At 39.3% G+C, this 19,807-nt stretch overlaps 1 protein-coding gene across 1 annotated transcript in view; it reads left to right on the forward strand.

Annotated features, from left to right (window-relative positions):
* tmtc2a (transmembrane O-mannosyltransferase targeting cadherins 2a) overlaps positions 1-19,807 on the forward strand; it is a 518,416-nt gene that overhangs the window by 261,074 nt on the left and 237,535 nt on the right. Inside the window, exon 2 of the mRNA XM_028817226.2 lies at positions 4,974-5,544. Within this exon, the coding sequence (XP_028673059.1) occupies positions 4,974-5,544 (571 nt within the window). The remainder of the gene's footprint in view (positions 1-4,973; positions 5,545-19,807) is intronic.

Raw genomic sequence — 19,807 nt, forward strand, 5'->3', positions numbered from 1 at the left:
GTTTCATTTTGCTGACGTGCTGGCCTCGCTTGCGTATCCTCGGAGGTGGACTTCCGGGATGGACAGACACACACACTTCCACACGTAGATGTTTATATACAAGATATATATATACAGTAATCCCTCCTCCATTGCAGGGGTTGCGTTCCAGAGCCACCCGCGAAATAAGAAAATCCGCGAAGTAGAAACCATATGTTTATATGGTTATTTTTATATTGTCATGCTTGGGTCACAGATTTGCGCAGAAACACAGGAGGTTGTAGAGAGACAGGAACGTTATTCAAACACTGCAAACAAACATTTGTCTCTTTTTCAAAAGTTTAAACTGTGCTCCATGACAAGACAGAGATGACAGTTCTGTCTCACAATTAAAAGAATGCAAACATAGCTTCCTCTTCAAAGGAGTGCTTGTCAGGAGCAGAGACTGTCATAAAGACAGAGAAAGCAAACATATCAATAGGGCTGTATGCGAAGCACCGCGGCACAAAGCTGTTGAAGGCGGCAGCTCACACCCCCTCCATCAGGAGCAAAGAGAGAGAGAGATAGAGAGAGACAGAGAAAAACAAACATGCAAAAATCAATACGTGCCCTTCGAGCTTTTAAGTATGCGAAGCTTCACTAAGCAGCTGCACACAGAAGGTAGCAACGTGAAGATAATCTTTCAGCATTTTTAGACGAGCGTCCGTATCGTCTAGGTGTGCGAACAGCCCCCCTGCTCACACCCCCTACGTCAGGATCAGAGAAAGCGCAAGAGAGAGAAAGAGAAAAGTAAGTTGGGTAGCTTCTCAGCCATCTGCCAATAGCGTCCCTTGTATGAAATCAACTGGGCAAACCAACTGAGGAAGCATGTACCAGAAATTAAAAGACCCATTGTCCTCAGAAATCCGCGAACCAGCAAAAAATCTGCGATATATATTTAAATATGCTTACATATAAAATCCGCGATAGAGTGAAGCCACGAAAGGCGAAGCGCGATATTGTGAGGGATCACTGTATATATATATATATATATATACAGTACACCCCAAAAATTTGCAGGGGTTACGTTCCTAGAGCACCCGCAAATTGTGAAAAACTGAATATTGGATGTGGTTAAAAAAATGCCTATTTTCATAGTTTAAACCCTAAATATGCCCCCAAAACACTTTAATTTAATTTCAAACTCAGCTTAATACATTACCTAAAAATAAAGAGTGTAAAGGTAAACTTGTATACTGTACTGCTATGTCTCCCGCAGTGCTAGAATGTAAAATACCAATGTTACCGCTATATGTACTGTAATTCATGTAAGCACGTTTTCATTGCCAGAAGCTTTAGACGGTGCAGCTCTTTTCGGCGGCATCTTGGGGCTTTAACCGTTAAACTGCCACATACTTGGGGTTAATGCATCCCTGAATGCCAAATACTTTTTTGCTGCACTTTAAGTAAACGTCACAATTAACAAAGAAAAAGTGAAATTTTAATGGAACATATTTTTTTTCATGCAAAGAGCATCACTATTACTGCAACACTGATCATTTTACACATGGCTAATGAACTGTAAAAAGTATTTAAAAAACTACTGGAACAATATGTACAAAGTGCAACTGACGCCATGGATATAAATCATTGAGCCAACTGCACTTAAACTGGCTGCATGCAAGCAGACAGAGGTAAGCGCTGATGCTTGCAGGTTAGTCTTAGTGCAGCTTGGGTCACAGAATTGCACACAAACACAGGAGATTGTAGAGACCTGAACTTTATTCAAACACTTCAAACAAACATGTCTCTTTCAGAAGTTAAAGGTGCTCAGCGTGCAGTTAGTTAACGATTAAACAATAGACAAGCATCATAGGAGAATGTCTGGGGGAGGAGAGAGAAACAAAGCAATCAGCCAAAAAGGACAGGTACGGTTCAGGCTTTTAAGTAAGTGTAGTGTCGTGCGAGAAGCCGCAATTGAGAAGACGGTGATTTATTTATTTTTATGGTGGAGATTCCAGCTTTGACCCGACGCGCGCACTCACAAACAGAGACAAAAACAAAGCAAACCAGTAATCAAACTGCAAATAAAGAATGTAATGCAAACAAATGAAATAAGAAAACAACAATACCACCCCTATTCCCCTTACAGCGATTACACATTAAATACAACAAAGCACAAACAAAACACACACAGTAAATCATGAAAAAGTTCATGAAAAACGACAACGGATGAAATGTAATGATGAAAATAGATAGTCCAGAGATCCGCACGTTGAATGGGAATGTACAGATAGTCCTACTGGTAGTTCCTGAAATGGTGAAGATGGGTGGACGGGTTCAGGAACGCTCCTTTCTTTGCAGGATGGCCATGAATCCACTTACAGTCCTCATGTACACAGGCAGACAATCCAGACGCACGAAACGATCCAGGACAAAATGAATAAGTACAGGTAACCCAACAGAAGGCAGACAGACAGGAACTTGAAACACAAATTACAAAAACTTTTTTTTTTTTTTTGCTTTTGGTCACCGGCCCCCTTTTTAAAAGCCGCACTGACATCCTTTGACCTCAACAGCCCCAGCACCCTCAGCAGAAGACCAATCAGAGCCACTGCTGGGAGTTGCAGTTTCAAATTCTATTGGCTGCTTTCACCATCCCAAGTCATGGTTTTCTCTACAGCTGCTTCTTGTTCTCTGTACAGTACAGTATTGCCACAAAAAAAGCCATAAAAATCGGGGAGGATATTTGTGGTTTCCGCTAACAATTATTAATTAGGTTCTAAGGAAAAATCCGAGAATGACTGAGGCCGCGAACTCTGAACCATGACTTTGTGGGGGTCTACTGTAATTAAATGGTTGAAGCTACCAGTTTGGAGAACGCTGTACAAATAAACCTACAATGCAATGACAAAAACTGTTCAGCTTTAATGAAAGTAGAGGTCTTATAAAATCAAAATGGATGACTAGGGTGTTAGGGACTACACCTGGATGGATTTTCCGTACATGTATTACACTTGTTTTCGTCACTGTTTTCTTGTGAGGCTCTATTAATCATATATCATGTGGCTACTAGGAGACATACCAGAGCCCCAAACCCCAGACAAAGCCTTCAACACACAGTTCCTTAAAAGTTCTTTTATTTGACATAGTACCTTGACAGGCTTCTTTTAAACAACAACAGCAACAACAATATTTATTTACTAGACATTAAGCCCGTTACAATAACGGGCGCTAGAATAGTAGTGCATAAACATTAGTAGGAACAGTCTATATTAAATGTCAAAGGACTGTCTATTTTCTGTTACAGTAATACTGGCTTGTATGTGGCTGTAATATGCGTCACTGTATTGTGTGCCTTTAATTTTCTCTCACAGTAATACGTCTCTCCAGCAAGTATTTTAATCTGTGCTGGCGTGCAGCTGATTATTGTATGTATGGCGTCTCCCCAGCAACGGATTTTATGTGCGCGAAAATACATCTACTTTTTAAAGTCATCCTATTGTAATATCATGAAAATTCGTATATTTAGGAAAACACTTTACACTTTACCGGGCCAAGTTTGTTAATCGCAAATCTGACATCCTCAGAGTGAACACTTGCACAACAACAAACACTAATCCCACCTCTTTGGGGAAGCTGGTCTTTGCATCTCAGTACCCAATTGGATTTATCGTGCGTTATGTTTTAGGTCTTACCTTATTTACCGAAATCCGATTGGATCGGCCGCACGATATTTTATAGGTACCGCCCTCTCTGTCTTGTGTGACGCGTCAGGCGGCCTTTGAAGCATCGCACCGTGCCCCGCGCATGCGTACTTCACCAGAAGACACACACACACGGACACATGGATGCACACAGGGATTTTATTAAAGAGGATATAGTACATTTTCATACAAATGATGTAGCTCAAAGTGCTTTACAGGATGAAGAAAGAGAAAAAAGACAATATAAAAAATAAAATTAGGCAATACTAATTAGCATAGAATAAAAGTAAGGTCCAATGGCCAGGGAGGACAGAAAAAAAAAAAAAAAAAAACTCCAGATGGCTGGAGAAAAACAAAAAATAAAATCTGCAGGGGTTCTGAGGCCACAAGACCGCCCATCCTTCTCTAGGCATTCTACCTAACATAAATGACCTCAATCAGTCCTCATGGTGTTCAGGCTTCACATGGAAGAACTTGATGATGACGGTCATGTGGACTTCTGGCCTTTAATCCATCAATGTAGTACAGCAGTACAGCACAATCCTGTCCTTCCTTTTTCTCTCCTTCCACCTTTCCTCTGCAAGCCTTGTCCACTTCCTTCCAACTTCAACTCTCCAAATGAGGCAGATGGGCTCCTTTTATGTCAGACCCAGTAGTACATCCAGTGCCACAATGTTGCACCCCAGAAACACTTCTGCATCAGACAGAGCAGCTATAAAACAGCGGGGATGCCCTCTTAACTGCGTCCCCTGGGGCACCCAACAGGGCTGTCCTTTTGGACTACAGCTCCCATGAACCTCTGTAAGAGTCCAAATTGAGGGCATGCCAGCAGAGCACTGCCACCTAGTTCACTAGGTGTCTCTTTGCCCACATGGGACATTCCATTGTCCTTCCACTACACTGGCCTTCTGCCAAGTAAGGGAACGTCACAGCTGTTAAAAACATTAGAAGGATCTTTTACATTAAATGGGTTTACTGGTAAAGGGCACAATAAGGCATCTTTTTTGTCTGTTGCATTTATTGTTCAGTGAAATGCCGTGAGATTTTCTTGTGACACGTGTGAAGTGAAGGTTCAAGCTGAATGAAATTAAATGCTTAGATTCTGGTATATTGAATTCTGTGAAGCAATACAGAGGAATAACGCACATTTTTTCTTTTTGACTGACATTTTAAAAAATGTATTTGTATCAAACCGAAAACTTTTCTTTAAAGTTTCTATGAGGAAAATGTAACATGTAACTATGGTAACTATTTTCTTCTGATGTGAGACAGTTTTTAATTTTTTTCTCTCTCTTTTTTATTCCTCAGCCGTGCAATCAAAACCAATCAGGACCTGCTTCCAGAGACACCATGGACACACATTTTTTACAATGACTTCTGGGGAACCTTGCTTACTCACAGCGGCAGCCACAAGTCCTACCGCCCACTCTGTACTCTCTCCTTCCGCCTTAACTACTATCTGGGGGGCATGGACCCCTGGGGCTACCATCTCATTAATGTTCTGCTTCACTGTGCCGTCACGGGCCTGTTCACCAAGCTGTCACGGCTGCTTCTCGGTGGAGGTACATGGACCCTCATTGCAGGCCTCTTGTTTGCTTCTCATCCAATACACACTGAAGCTGTGGCGGGGATTGTGGGCAGAGCTGACATAGGGGCGGCTCTCTTCTTCCTGATGTCCTTGCTCTGTTACATGCATCACTGCCTACTAAGAAGTCACTCTTTCAGATGCTGGACATGGCTATTTGGAAGCTTTGTCTTTGCAGCTTGCAGCATGCTCTGGAAAGAGCAAGGAGTAACCGTACTGGCCATCTCGGCAATTTATGACATCTTTGTGTTTCACAAGTTCAAGTTGTATCAGGTCTTCACTCTGATATTTAAGGTAAGTAGTTATCACTTTTGTTTGCTGTTATAGTGTGATGTGAATAAATATAACCATCTGTTACAACTGGGGATCATTTCTCCTCATGAACACAAATAAACACTCAAGAAGAGTGCTGCCCTCTGGTGGCTCCAGCTTACGTTGCACATTTGTTTTAACAGGTGTCAGTCCGACAGGGACACGCTTTTGCTTAGCCCTATATTCATATGTTGGACACCATTGCCAGAGGCAGAGGTTCTTCACATTTCTATTTCCTTTAACCCATAATGATGTATTTTAGGTGTCTTCCAACAACTTTTACACCTTTGATATAGAGATTCCCATACCACTACTTTCAGTAGCATGCTGGTCCTATTTACTGTTACTTTTTAAATGTTTTAATATCCCATATCCATACCCATACACATACAGGTAAATGTTGAATTAAGAGAAATGCTTCCATACATTGGAAGTGAACAAAGCTCCTCAGGTTTACGCATCAAATCATCACCAGATCAAGGGGGGCCTTGCTGATGAGACTTGGCTACTCAAGGAGTTTCCCCAGCCTTTTTTATTCAGTGATTCTGGAGCAGTCTTCTTCATTTGGTCCTGAGCTCATAGCAAGAAATATGTACGCAGGTTTCTGCTGCTGCTGTTCTGTACTCTTCATTGCGTTGATTCTTCCTATTATGTGGTGAATTAATTACTTTTCTGATCCATGATAGGACTATATAATAAGTGCTATAACAGTCTTTGTAGTAAATTTGTTTTCCTAAATGCATTAAAGTACATTATAATTATGTCACTTTTTCTGTAAAATTTAACAAATTTTCACAGATACTACTTTTTGTCTTTAGCCAGAAAATTGTCCACTAGTGCCTTCTGGTATTTTTATTTATTTTTTGTAGGTAAGCTTAAAACCTCAAACACATTCAAGTAAGCAGTGTGCAGCCCATTCTGGGAAATGTGATGTGGTGAATTGCTTTGAACCTTGCGTTGTTAAAAGATAAAGACGTCTGTTTGCGTGGATCAGTCAGTCTCTGAGTGATGCCAAGAGAATTTGAACTTCACAATTCACTGGGACTCGCCTGTTCTTTTTAATGAGATGTCAGTCAGCTTAGGATGAGGATGGCATTTGTCGGGTGGGGATTTCCTTATTCCTTACACATTTGCACGATCTAATAGGAATTCAGTCTTGCAGGCTGACCTTTGTCACTCTCAACTGTCTCCGTAAATGAAGAGATGCAGAGTCGCACTGACAATGCTGATTTGATAAAGAGGGTCATCTGTGATATATGATTACAATGATTATTTCCAGTCTTTTTTGAACAATTCTAATGAGCTTTAGGGGACATTTTTTTCCCCTTTTGAAGATATTATTTTGTGACAGCATGCTGCCCATATGGGTTATTAGTTTATGGTAATTTTTTTGTCAAAATATTCATATTTATTTATACATCTTTTATAATCCAGTTACTCTACACAACCTGTTGTAGGGAACTGTTGCATTGCACTGCTGGGTGGCTGGTCATCAATATTTCTTAAATAAATATTAGCTGCAGGGCTGAGATGTATTAGTTTAATATAGTTAATATTTACCACATCATAAATACAACCCACCTTTTATCTACAGCTGAATCATTCTGGAGAGATTCATATATGCACCTAAACAGAGCACAGAAATAATAAGACAATAGTAATATATACATTTAAAATCAGTCCTATTTAAAATAAATGCAATTTTTTTTTGCTTACAAAAATACATAAAATACCTGAGGATTATTTTTTTCTCAGTCCCTTACTCTGGGTCATTTTAATTTTCTTTATACAACAAAAACCAGCTTGGGTATAAATTCTGGACCAGACGTTCACAGTGTGATTCTTACGGCTGCTTTGGTAATTTTTCTGAAATTCTTTCCAGCTGTTTCTTTTAAGTTAATTTTGTTTTATTGTTTATTTTTATTTTATTGTGTCTTCATCACTTTTACTACGTATTTTTGTGTGTGTCTTTTGTTGGTATTATTTGATTGTCAACTGTTCTAATGAGACCTGAAGGTAAGAATTCATTGTACTGTGTACACATGACAATAAACTTGACTTGAGTATAAGTTAATAGGGCCATTAGTGTCACATGTACAGGGTACGCTGAAATTCTGGTCATTAGTGTCACATGTACAGGGTACGCTGAAATTCTGGTCATTAGTGTCACATGTACAGGGTACATTGAAATTCTTATTTGCATGTGGTATCAGAGAACTTACTTGTCATTAATAAACAGGATAGGGAAGTTTGTATCATACTCATTAGTTAACATTCCATTTTGTTTTATTTCATGTTTGCCAAGTTTGTATTGTTCTTAATTATCAGAATCTCATTTGAGAACTTAAGAAAATCACAAACAAAGGAAAGGATCGGTTAGGTTACAATTTGTTTTGGCTTTTGATTACAAATTCTAAATAGCATTTTTGGTTGAATTTTAGCCTTTCATGAGTAATATGTTCCAAATTCTAGGCTGCTTAGAAGAATTTTCCACACAAAAATGGTGTTTTTTCGTATGTTACTTACTCAATGTAAATTGTAGTGATAGCAAAAGAAAAGAAAATTTTTTAATCTCATATTTTCATAGAGATGGGAGATAGCAAACTTTCTGATAGAATAGGCATCTATGGAGACCAGCGCTGGACTGCAGCAAAAACCTTATTGAACAAATGTCACGTTACTTGTGTCGCATAATCCACATGTTCTGTTCCCTGGGCGTGTGCTCACAACATCCAATACATATTAGTTTTTGCAACAATACTGTTAAGTAAATGCTTCTGGAAAATCAAAGTAGTGCATGCACAAGAAATATGTTGATATGGGAAAGACCTTCTGACAAGAATACAGGTCTCTTGACCAATGGCTGATGGGAAGAGACAGAAGTTTGATTCCTTTTAAACATGTTTGTCATCTCTTGACTGACATCCTATGAGGCATACTTTTTTTGTCACTGTCACGTCTTATTAATGAACACTCAGTTTCTTTTGAATGAGGACCACATCTTTGATTAAAATAAATAAATGAAAATAGGCTACTGTAATTTTCCTTGTTTGTGCTGGCATTCTTTTTTAAATATTTTGTGGAGAAAGTTACATTTTCATTTTATGTGATATTCTTACTTCAAATGTTTTGATAAGAAAATGTTATTCCTGACTCTCAGTGTTATTTAGTTAAAGATGGCTATAGGTGGGAATTTGTGCAGTGTATAAAGAGGCTGAGTCGTTCGCTGTTCTGATATGAACATAGTGGATTGGCTCTATCTATAAATTATAACAAAGTGGAACAGGTGCAGTACATTTAATCTTCTATGGAATCTATAGATTTTTCTTTTTACACTATCCACTATTGTTTTTATGACATAAAAGTCTTACTTCTTTGAAGTCTTTTAAAGTATGCACAGGCTGATAATTGTTTTTTAGTACATTCTAAGAAGTATAACTTATCTCATTTGCATAAGCATGATGTTTAAATTCAGTTACTCACATCTTCCAAAAGCTAGAAGGGAACATGGAAAAATCCTGAAACTGCTTAGTTTAACACAGCAATTAAAGGTGAAAGATTGAAAAAGGTAGGATATGAAATAGATTCTTTGAATCAACGGATGTTTCCAAGGCAGTCGGTAGTGAGCGTTGTTAACAGTCTTACAACCTTGTGCTGTGTTGCTTTCACTCAACCTGATTTTAGTGACACACCTGTAAGTTCTGAATAACCACATCTTCGTTCTGAAGCGCGTTTCACAGTTCTGCTTCACAGCCAAAGCATCCTGGTTTCAAATCCTAGTCAGCATCTAGTTGGCATTTTGATAGATAGATAGATAGATAGATAGATAGATAGATAGATAGATAGATAGATAGATAGATAGATAGATAGATAGATAGATAGATAGATAGATAGATAGATAGATAGATAGATAGATAGATAGATAGATAGATAGATAGATAGATAGATAGATAGATAGATAGATACTTTAATAGTTTCCCCTTGTCTGTTTTACTCCAGGTTACACTTTTTTATGTAGACTTTTATTATGTTCTGTTAATGATGAGCAAAATACTACACTTTTTAATACATATGCCATACTGTAGGCTCATTTTTTTTCTTGTTTGAAGCAATTAGTTAAGTGCACACATAATACCAGTCCTGTTTATTACCTCCAGGTGACAAAACCTTTAACATTAACTATTATATGTGTGATAAAATTACATATACACAACAATATGCCACAAAATCTTTGATTAGCACTGTTGACATGCTTTTTTAACCTGAAGGAGTGCCTCGTCATAATGTTCTTGTAGTAATATATTGCTATTAGAGTCAGGAGGTATCTTGGCTCTAAGGCCTGATCTTCCTGAAGTGTATTCGTTCCACGGTTTTCTTGACTGCGCTGAGCTGACAGGATGAATATTCAGATGTAGTCAGCAGAATGCTTTGAAAAAGTAGAAATTAATTAATCAGCAAAAGCGGCTCTGTAGCATTTCAAAGCAGACTCTCAGTTTACTTCATTTGATGTAAATACTGATGCACAAAGAATAAACAGCATGTGTGTTTGTGCAGAGAACTTTCTCAGTGATTGTACCCACTCTCTGATCGATTGCTGACTGTTAGTTGGCATCCTGCCACCTCATCACTACTGTATGTGAATTCATGTTTCCTTTTTCTGAAGAGTAAGCGCTAGTCATCCTCAGATATCTGAATCTCTGTAATTTGTTACATGCTGCTTATGATTCCCTACTTACCTATTGAGGATAACTGTCATATTACTGTACATGTACATTGACGCTGCCCTGTTTTTATTCAGTTAATTCAGTGAATTCCCAGGTGAGTGCAAAAGCACAAACTATATGCAGTTTTACTGATTTGGAGAAAGAAAGGCATATTGGCTTGGCTCTGTAGGTGTGCATCAGGTTAAATATTTTTCTCACCATCAGCTATGTCACTTCAAGTCATCCCTAAATGTCTGTAGTACTAGGGTGTTATACTATGTTAGCCATTATGGATGTGGTAAGAAGTTAAACAAAATAACACCTTTTATTGGCTAAATAAAAAGATTACAATATGCAAGCTTTTGTGGCAACTCAGGCCCCTTCTTCAGACCTGAGTTGCCTCGAAAGCTAGCCATAGCTGTCAAAAATCTAACTTCAACATTACTATAGTCTTCCAAGTCTTCATAATTATAACAAGTCCATTGCATTCATACCCAAATCCTTTATTATCAGTATCACATCAATGCCACTTTAGCACATGTGCACCCTTAAGCTGTTATTACCACTAACTCCCAGATATCTCTTGTAATTACAGCATTTCCAAATAGCCCAACACAGTTTTCACCCAGCCTTGCTTTGAAATCTTTGTCACGTCTACCACTTCTGCATTCCATCCCATTACCTACTCAGACCACCCACACCCTTTCATTGCCTCTACCTGCTCGCATATACAATACAGTTTATTTTTTGTATAGCCCAAAATCACACAGGAAGTGCCGCAATGGGCTTTAACAGGCCCTGCCTCTTGACAGCCCCCCAGCTTTGACTCTCTAAGAAGACAAGGAAAAACTCCCAAAAAAACCTTGTAGGGAAAAAAATGGAAGAAACCTTGGGAAAGGCAGTTCAAAGAGCGACCCCTTTCCAGGTAGGTTGGGCGTGCAGTGGGTGTCAAAAGAAGGGGGTCAATACAATACAATGCAGTTCACAGAACAGAACAATTCCTCAATATAGTAAGAAATAAAAAATATAAATTTTAGAAGTACAGAGCAGAATTTAACAGTAGATGATATATCCCATGATAAGATTTGGATTTGTGTAGAGTCCTGGAGACCTCATCCTTCAAGCTGCCTCCCCCATTTGGCCATATCTTCATCAGTCACTTTGCCAGCCTATAACCAGAGTTGCTTTACATATTACACAGGAATTTATGTATTGAGAATTGACCACATATTATCATGCACTAGTTTTGAATTGGCATTGGATGAGGCACCAGTCTATGTCAGAGCCAACTTATGCACACATAGGACCAATGTGGAATTTCCAATCATCCTAACCTTCAGGAAAATCCCTGCTGAGGGATTTGTACAAACGTCACATGGACAATGCTCGAGCAAACTTTGGACTAGTAAGACGGCAGCTATGTACGGTATTGCCATGTTTAAATGTATAAGATATGTCTTTTGTGAACATGTAATTGTTATTTAGAACAGGAACTTTGGTGCTTATCTTTTATTTGTGAATCAGTCCACAATGTATTATTCTCAGTTTTTCTCAAAATCAGAACATACCTTTCACCACACGCAGAGTTATTAAATATGAAACAGCTATTTTGCAGTTCTTCACTCTTTGCATTGTGATACTTTGCTGAACACTACTTTTTAAAAAGTATAGTTAGTTTGTTTAGGTGCAGCATGGACTTCTATGAAAAACTGAAGTAAGTGGTGTTTTTGGGTATGCCATTACTTGTGACTTAGCTTATCTAATCCATTCATTTCAAGTTTGACAAATTAAGAGGTGCAGTGCAACCATTCAGGCCCAATTGCCTAATTACTGGTGTATGCTCAATGCCAGGTTTGACCCTAAGGACTTTGTTTTGCCAGATCAGCAGCTTTACTCTATTTATATCCATTCCACTGTTTCACTGACAGCTTTGTGGCCAGCTGTTGCTTGTTTGTGGCATTTCCCTGACAGTTTTATGGCACCAAGGTTTCTTTTCCATTGCAATCAGTTCAACGCAATACTGGCCTTCTCTTTCAGCCAGTGCTACTTCTTGATTAACTTGGCAAAATTGTCCATTATCTGATATAAAGCAATATATGTGCTTTTCATTATATGTCCATGTACGTTTTTTAAAAGGCACTCAGCTTTTACAGCCCCACCTTAAAAGAGATAATAAAAGCGAATATAAATGTTCTTCTTCTGAAGGCATTTTTCTCCTGTATTGCTTTATCGTTATTTGATTTTATTTCCTTCCTTCTTGAAAAAATGTAAAGAATCCTTAACTGGGAGATAGCCATGATATATTTTTAAAACAAGGAGCTTTGTTTTATGTTTCCTTCCTGTCTGACCTCATGTAAAGATTTAACCTTATACATTACTCAACACCCACACTTAGCAGTTGTCAGTCATTCCATCCCAGAGCATACACCAGCAGACCAGCGCCCAGGTAATTTACACACGCCAATCAGCCTAACAGCATTCTTCCTGGAATGTAGGAGGAAACCACAGCAACTGGAAAAAAAAAAAAAAAAAACGTGTGAACTCAGGGGGCAAACTGCTTTCAGAAAGATTCCCAGCTTCATTTTCGTTTAAACTAGGTGTCCTAAGTGCAGCTCTTGTCCCATCTTTAAATGAAATATGTACAGAAGCACAGGAAACCACAGCACTCACTATGGAATTCTTATACTATGTCCAATCATGGTTGTGGTGGTCATCATAATATTATTACTGAATACTTCACAAGTTGACTGAGAAGATCAAAAGACAGTACAGTTGTTTACATATATATTGAATAAAGGCACACACACTTGTTGAGGATCACACAGTGTTTTGGAAGCAGAGACTGTACAAAGAACCTTCTGGTTTAAAATTGAATGATCTAGGTACTTTGGTCACAATGTCTCTAAATATTCTGTTTGCTAGTTATGGGTTTCTCTATTGTTGGAGCAGTTTACATACCTAAATAGCATGATGGTAGACCAGGTTCTACAAAACATTTCAGTCACAAACAAAACTTCATTCCCATCCCGGAACTTACCTCATATTATAAAAATAAAGGTGCCAGAGTTGTTCTTCAGAGCAATTCCATAAATGGTTCCCAAAAGACCCATCCACATGCAGATTTCAGACCAAACCTTAATTTATTTAGACACTTAAGAGGCACCATGTATTAAAACAGTGAATAGATGGTAACAGATTTGTGAAATACCAACGTGTCATGATTTTAAAAGGACTCTTGCTGGATGCAGTAACACACGCTAACTCCAGGTTTTCTTAATCTGTTAGTGTCCTGCTAGATAGCCAACCATACATTAAACATTTGGTTTTTTTTTCTGTATCTTAGGAATTCTATCAAAGCACAAAGAGCCAACTTCACATGCAAAGAAGACTTCCCAGAATAAAATGGTGCTTTGTCAAGCAACAGAACAACAGGAAACCACACAACCCAGTAAAGAACCATAAAATGCAGATTGAAAAACATTATTTTTGAAAGAGCAGACTGAAGCTTCCATGATTTTGTAGACATAGCATTCCGAACCACCGTAACAGAAGACACAGTTCCTCTCATTTGTTCTTCTCCCATGTACAAACCTGCTGTGTACTTTATGTCATTAACAGGCTGCATCAGCTTTGGCTAACATTGTTGAATATAAACAAGTTAGGTGTGAAATTTGTCTTGAGGGTGCAATGGACTGTCTTCCTGGATGCTGCTGGGTAACACCTTAATTTAGGTACTGCAAAAATGCATCTGTTACTCATTTACTCTTACGTAACAAATCCTTAGCCAGTGCTTCTTTCTTTTGCTTTCAGTAATACTTGCAAAGCATCAGTAAAATAAATTAATAATGGTCCAAGTTGGTCCAAGTGAGACATATTTCTCTTGATAGATAAAACTTTATTTATTAGATAAACAGAACTATATTTGTCTCCAGGGGGAAGTTTGGCTTTTTACAAAAGCTCTTTAAATAAATAAATGCATAAATAGTAAATCAATAAATATACAGTACACACACACTTCTGCATGCACTCCAGAATGACTATGAAAGTTCTAACTTGGCTGTCACAGTCCCAGTGAAGCATTATGTAGACGTATTTCTGTTGATGTAAAGGAGCCCCAGTAGCGTTTCTTGACACACTTCTGCTGAATAATTTGTTGGCTGAAACTCCTCAGTGTTAGTGTGTCAGAGAGAGTTCATAATGGTACACAGTTTTGTTTTAACTCTCTCCTTTTCTATGACCTCCAGGGGGTCCAGAGTGTACCCTATAACTTAGACTACCCTTTTAATTAGCTTGTTAATTCAGTTGGCCTCTCTTGAAGTGATGTTACCAGCCCAGCACACCACAGCTTAGAATATCACACTGGCCATCGCAAAGTTATAGAAGATGTGAAGGGTGACACTTCTGACATTAAAGGACCGCAGTCTCCTGAGTAAAAAGAGCCTGCTCTGCCCTTTCTTATACAGTTCCTCTATGTTCCGAGGCTGGTCCAACTTGTCATTAATGTGGATCCCCAAGTACTTGTAAGAGTGGACTACCTGTACATCCACTCCTTGAATAGTGAACGGACATAGATGCTCTTTGGATACACCAGTATTAGGTGAATTCTGTGAAGTCTTCATTTTCATAATTAATTTTGCCTCTTAATATATGGGCGGAGTGGTGGCTCTGAGGCTAGGAATTTGCACTGGCAATCGGTTCAAATCCTGTAAACACCAAAAGTGACTCTACTTCGTTGGACCCTTGAGCAAATCCCTTAACCTGCAATTGCTCCATCCTGGCTATGCCGTTAATCTGCATCCAGCCTTGCATGTAGGCCCTCCAACCTGCAGGGAAAAACAGAACTGGCACTCCAGCCACCATAAAAAACCTCACACTAGTTCCATTCCCTCTGAACTAGTGTGGTGCTGAGGTGCCACCCGTTGCATGGCTGCACTCGGGTCCTAATCTGGGATCCTGTGTTGGTTTGTCATGTGGTGGGTACGGCAATGCACTGTATCAGTGCATGCTCCTAACTTTTCTCTTAATATACCACACTTCAGAGATTAAAAAACATTTTACTGATGCTTTGTGTTACTACCACCAAAAGAAGCCTTTTTTAAGGTCTTGTTATGTAACAGTAAATGCATTTTTGCAGTACCTAAACTAAAGTGTTACCTGCTGCTAGGATGATCCTGTCTGCAAACCTGCACTGGATTAAGTGGGTCTAAGAATGTGTTATATTTATTCTAACATGTACAGTGCCTTTATTCGCTTAGCAGATGCTTTTATGCAAAGCAAAGAGGTTAACATAATCAATGTAAACATCAGTCTTGGGGAACATGCACTACAGGAAAAGCCTACAAAATTGATCATCTCAAACAAAGAGCACAAAACTAAATGCAGTCTAGTTACACTTCTTTAGTTACAAGGGCCTATCAAAGTCATTATCAATTAGACAGAAAGAGAGTTCTGAAACACACTGAGGGAGTCAGCCGTTTGAATGGAAGTAGGCAGTTCATTCCACCAACAAGGAGCAACACATGAAAAAAGTCTGGAAATAAGATTTGCAGAGGTGACATCACCTCTGACAGTGACAGTGTTAACCCACCGACTGTTTTGTAGGCAAGTATCAAGGATTTAATAATAATAATAATAATTCTTTGCATTTATATAGCGCTTTTCTCACTACTCAAAGCGCTCAGCAATTGCAGGTTAAGGGACTTGCTCAAGGGCCCAACAGAGCAGAGTCCCTAATGGCATTTACGGGATTCGAACAGGTAACCTTCCGATTGCCAGTGCCTTAATGTGGGCTTCTACATGGAGCCAATGTAGTGATCTGAAAAGAGGAGTGGCATGTGCCAGCCTTGGGTGGCTGAACATCAGACGTACCTCTGCATTTTGAATCATCTGCAGCAGCTTGGTAACAAATGCCAGTACTCCTTCCTGCAGAGAATTGCAGCAGTCAAGATTTGGCAAGACCAGAGCCTACACCAGGAGGAATAGCAATGCCACAGAAAATGAGGTTAGCTACTAAGCAAGACAAGGTTCAAAAATCAGATTTGGCAAAGACTGCTTAACCCCCTTTCCTCGTGTATACCCTCTTTGCTCTCACATGCACATCCTGAATTACCACAGCCTGCCACTCTTCCCATGAAAACTAAAAAGACTAAGGTGACCCATCTGTACACCATTCAATGACAAAACAGGATGCAGAAATATCTATTTTCAGGTTACTTACTGTATGCGGAATGAACATGAATGAACTGGACTGAAGGAGAGTGCACTGATTTTGATATAATATACTTGTGTTTTATTTTGGTTGTTGCTCCGTGTTACTGATCTGAACTGTTATTTGTACATTTGCAGCATTGTACTATTTTCCTGTCTGTGTGTCTTTACAGTTATTTTTAGAAAAAGCTGAGCTACACAAGCACACATGCATACTAGGTTACATAGTGCGTGCTAGGTTAAGCAAATATCAACATGACACAAATCCACCCCCTGCCAAAAAGACAGATACAGTATATCATAAATGAGTTTTTTGGATTTTTTTTCAGCACCTTAGTAAGAGCCAAATGCAGCGCAGTAACTAAAGGAACAGAAAGCAAGATGCATAGGTGTGATAAAACTACCAGGAGCTATCAGGTCAGACATAACAGACAAACAAAATTTAGCTTAATAGGAGCAGATGATAATAAGCTACTCAGGGTGTTGTCTTCTAGAAGCATCATGACTGATGCACACATACTGTACAGGATTGAAGACACTGAACAGGAACACTTTTTAATCAGAGTATAGCATCAAGTCAATGAAAATTCTGAGCTATTGATCTGGTCATTTAAGTAGCAGAAGGGTTTGTTAATCAGTTTCAGCTGCTTTGGTGTTAATGAAATTAACAACAGGTGCACTAGAGGGGCAACAATGAGACGACCCCCAAAACAGGAATGGTTTAACAGGTGGAGGCCACTGACATTTTTCTCTCATCTTTTCTGACTGTTTTGCATTTGGCTACGGTCAGTGTCACTACTGGTAGCATGAGGCGATACCTGGACCCTACAGAGGTTGCACAGGTAGTCCAACTTCTCCAGGGTGGCACATCAATTTGTGCCTTTGCCAGAAGGTTTTCTCTGTCTACCAGCACAATCTCAAGGGCATACAGGAGATTCCAGGAGACAGGCAGTTACTCTAGGAGAGCTGGACAGGGCCATAGAAAGTCCTTAATCCATCAGCAGGACCAGTATCTGCGCCTTTGGGCAAGGAGGAACAGGATGAGCACTGTCAGAGCCCTACAAAATGACCTCCAGCAGACCACTGGTGTGAATGCCTCTGACCAAACAATCAGAAACAGACTTCATGAAAGTGGCCTGAGGGCCCGATGTCCTCTAGTGGGCCCTGTGCTCACTGCCCGGAACAGTGGAGCTCGATTGGCATTTGCCATAGAATACCAGAATTGGCAGGTCCACCACTAGCGCCCTGTGCTTTTCACAGATGAGAGCAGGTTCACCCTGAGCGCATGTGGCAGACGTGAAAGGGTCTGGAGAAGCCGTGGAGAATGTTATGCTGCCTGTAACATCGTTCAGCATGACCGGTTTGGTGGTGGGTCAGTGATGTCTGGGGAGACATATCCATGGAGGGACACACAGACCTCTATAGGCTAGACAATGGCACTTTGACTGCCATGAGCTATCGGGATGAAATCCTTGGGCCCCGGACCATATGCTGGTGCAGTGGGTCCTGGGTTCCTCCTGGTGCACGACAATGCTCGGCCTCATGTGGTGAGAGTATGCAGGGAGTTCCTGGAGGATGAAGGAATTGATACCATTGACTGGCTCCCACACTCTCCTGACCTAAATCCAATAGAAAACCTCTGAGACATTATGTTTCGGCCCATCCGACGCTGCCAGGTTGCCCCTCAGACTGTCCAGGAGCTCAGTGATGCCCTGGTCCAGATCTGGGAGGAGACCCCCTAGGACACCCTCTGTCGTATCATTAGGAGCATGCCCCGACATGGTCAGGCATGCATACAAGCAAGTGGGGGTTATACAAACTACTGAGTACGATTTGGAGTTGCTGCAATGAAATTTCAGCAAAATGGACTAGCCTGCAGCATCATTTTTTCACTTTGATTTTCTGGGTGTCTTTGAATTCAGCCCTCTGTAGGTTGATAATTTTCATTTCCATCAAACGATGTGGCATCCTTTCATTCCTAACATTACCCAGTCCATATCAGTATAGATATCCAGCAGGATTTTTTTTCCCATTGAGTTCTGATGTGTTTTCAAAGTGTTCCTTTAATTTTTTTCAGCAGTTTTAAATACGCACATAGAATATAGAATATGATACTGTATTTGCTTGTGTGTATACAGAGTAGCATTTCTTTTTTCAACTGGTGCCCTTATTTAGCCACCAAGTGATCCTTCTATTGATCTATTGAGATATATTTTTTCAATGACTTGCCCAGACAAAGCTGAGAATCGACTGAATGATTTATAAATGCCTCTCTGTGCAGTGTGTCATTTTCAAAACACTCCACTGTCTTCTTTAAAAAATGTAACATAATATTTCTTACACAAGAAAAGCTCCAGTTCTGTTGGAATATCTTTTGAATAAGATTTTACTGATGCAGTGGCCCCAGTGTTAAAAATACAAATGTGAGATTCCAAAATGTATTTCCTTGTGATGATTTTTTAAAAATATGTTTCTAAATAAAAAAAAATGATGAATGGAAAAAAAAGGACATGCAAGTAGATCAAAAACAATAATAAAGCCTGTAATGACTCATAATGTTAGGCAGTGTATAGTAAATAGCTGAAAACATGAAAATGCAAACCCACACATTTTTGACACATCTCTCTGAGTTGAGGACACAATGATAGAGAAAGCAAAAGAGCTGATGAAAAAGAACCCCAGCAAAGGTTCAAATATTGAACTTTAATGTGCAACATATGCTATAAAGTCCTGGGAATTAGGCGCATTCATTTATGAAGACTGTATTATAAACCACTTTCAGACACAGTCTGCAAAATGTTTGAGTGAGTTCTTTGGAGGGGTGATTTAAACGGTCTTCCCACACCTAGCAGGACTTAATAAGCGACAGCATTAAACACCTATAGACACTTCTTTCTCATGCCGTGCTGAGAAAAGCCTTTCTTCCCTCCTGCAGAGACAGACATTTTGCACACGTGGCAAACGTTGACAGTAAGAGCCAGAAACACCAGAGTAAGAATGGAATAAGTTTTTTTGAATTTTCTGCATCTTAAAATAGCTATACTTGGTAAAACAGTGAAAGGAGAACAAAAACCAATAAATATATAATATAAATTTTAAAATGTGAAAATTACTGATATGGTGAAACCAGTGGAGCTGAAACGACATGGTCGAAGTTGCTTACAGAGTCACGGGCTGTAAATTTAATTTTATCCAGGCTGAATTATTTAAGAACTGCATGGGTCCAAAGAGTGCATGATGGATTTAAGACTGTAACATGGTTTCTTCTGGAATTCTTGCCTTAGCTTGTTGACCTATTATTTTTATTATTTCTTTGCCAGCCAGTGACTCATTAG

The sequence above is a fragment of the Erpetoichthys calabaricus genome, chromosome 1 (genome assembly GCF_900747795.2).
Source record: "Erpetoichthys calabaricus chromosome 1, fErpCal1.3, whole genome shotgun sequence".
NCBI classification, from domain to species: Eukaryota; Metazoa; Chordata; class Cladistia; order Polypteriformes; family Polypteridae; genus Erpetoichthys; species Erpetoichthys calabaricus.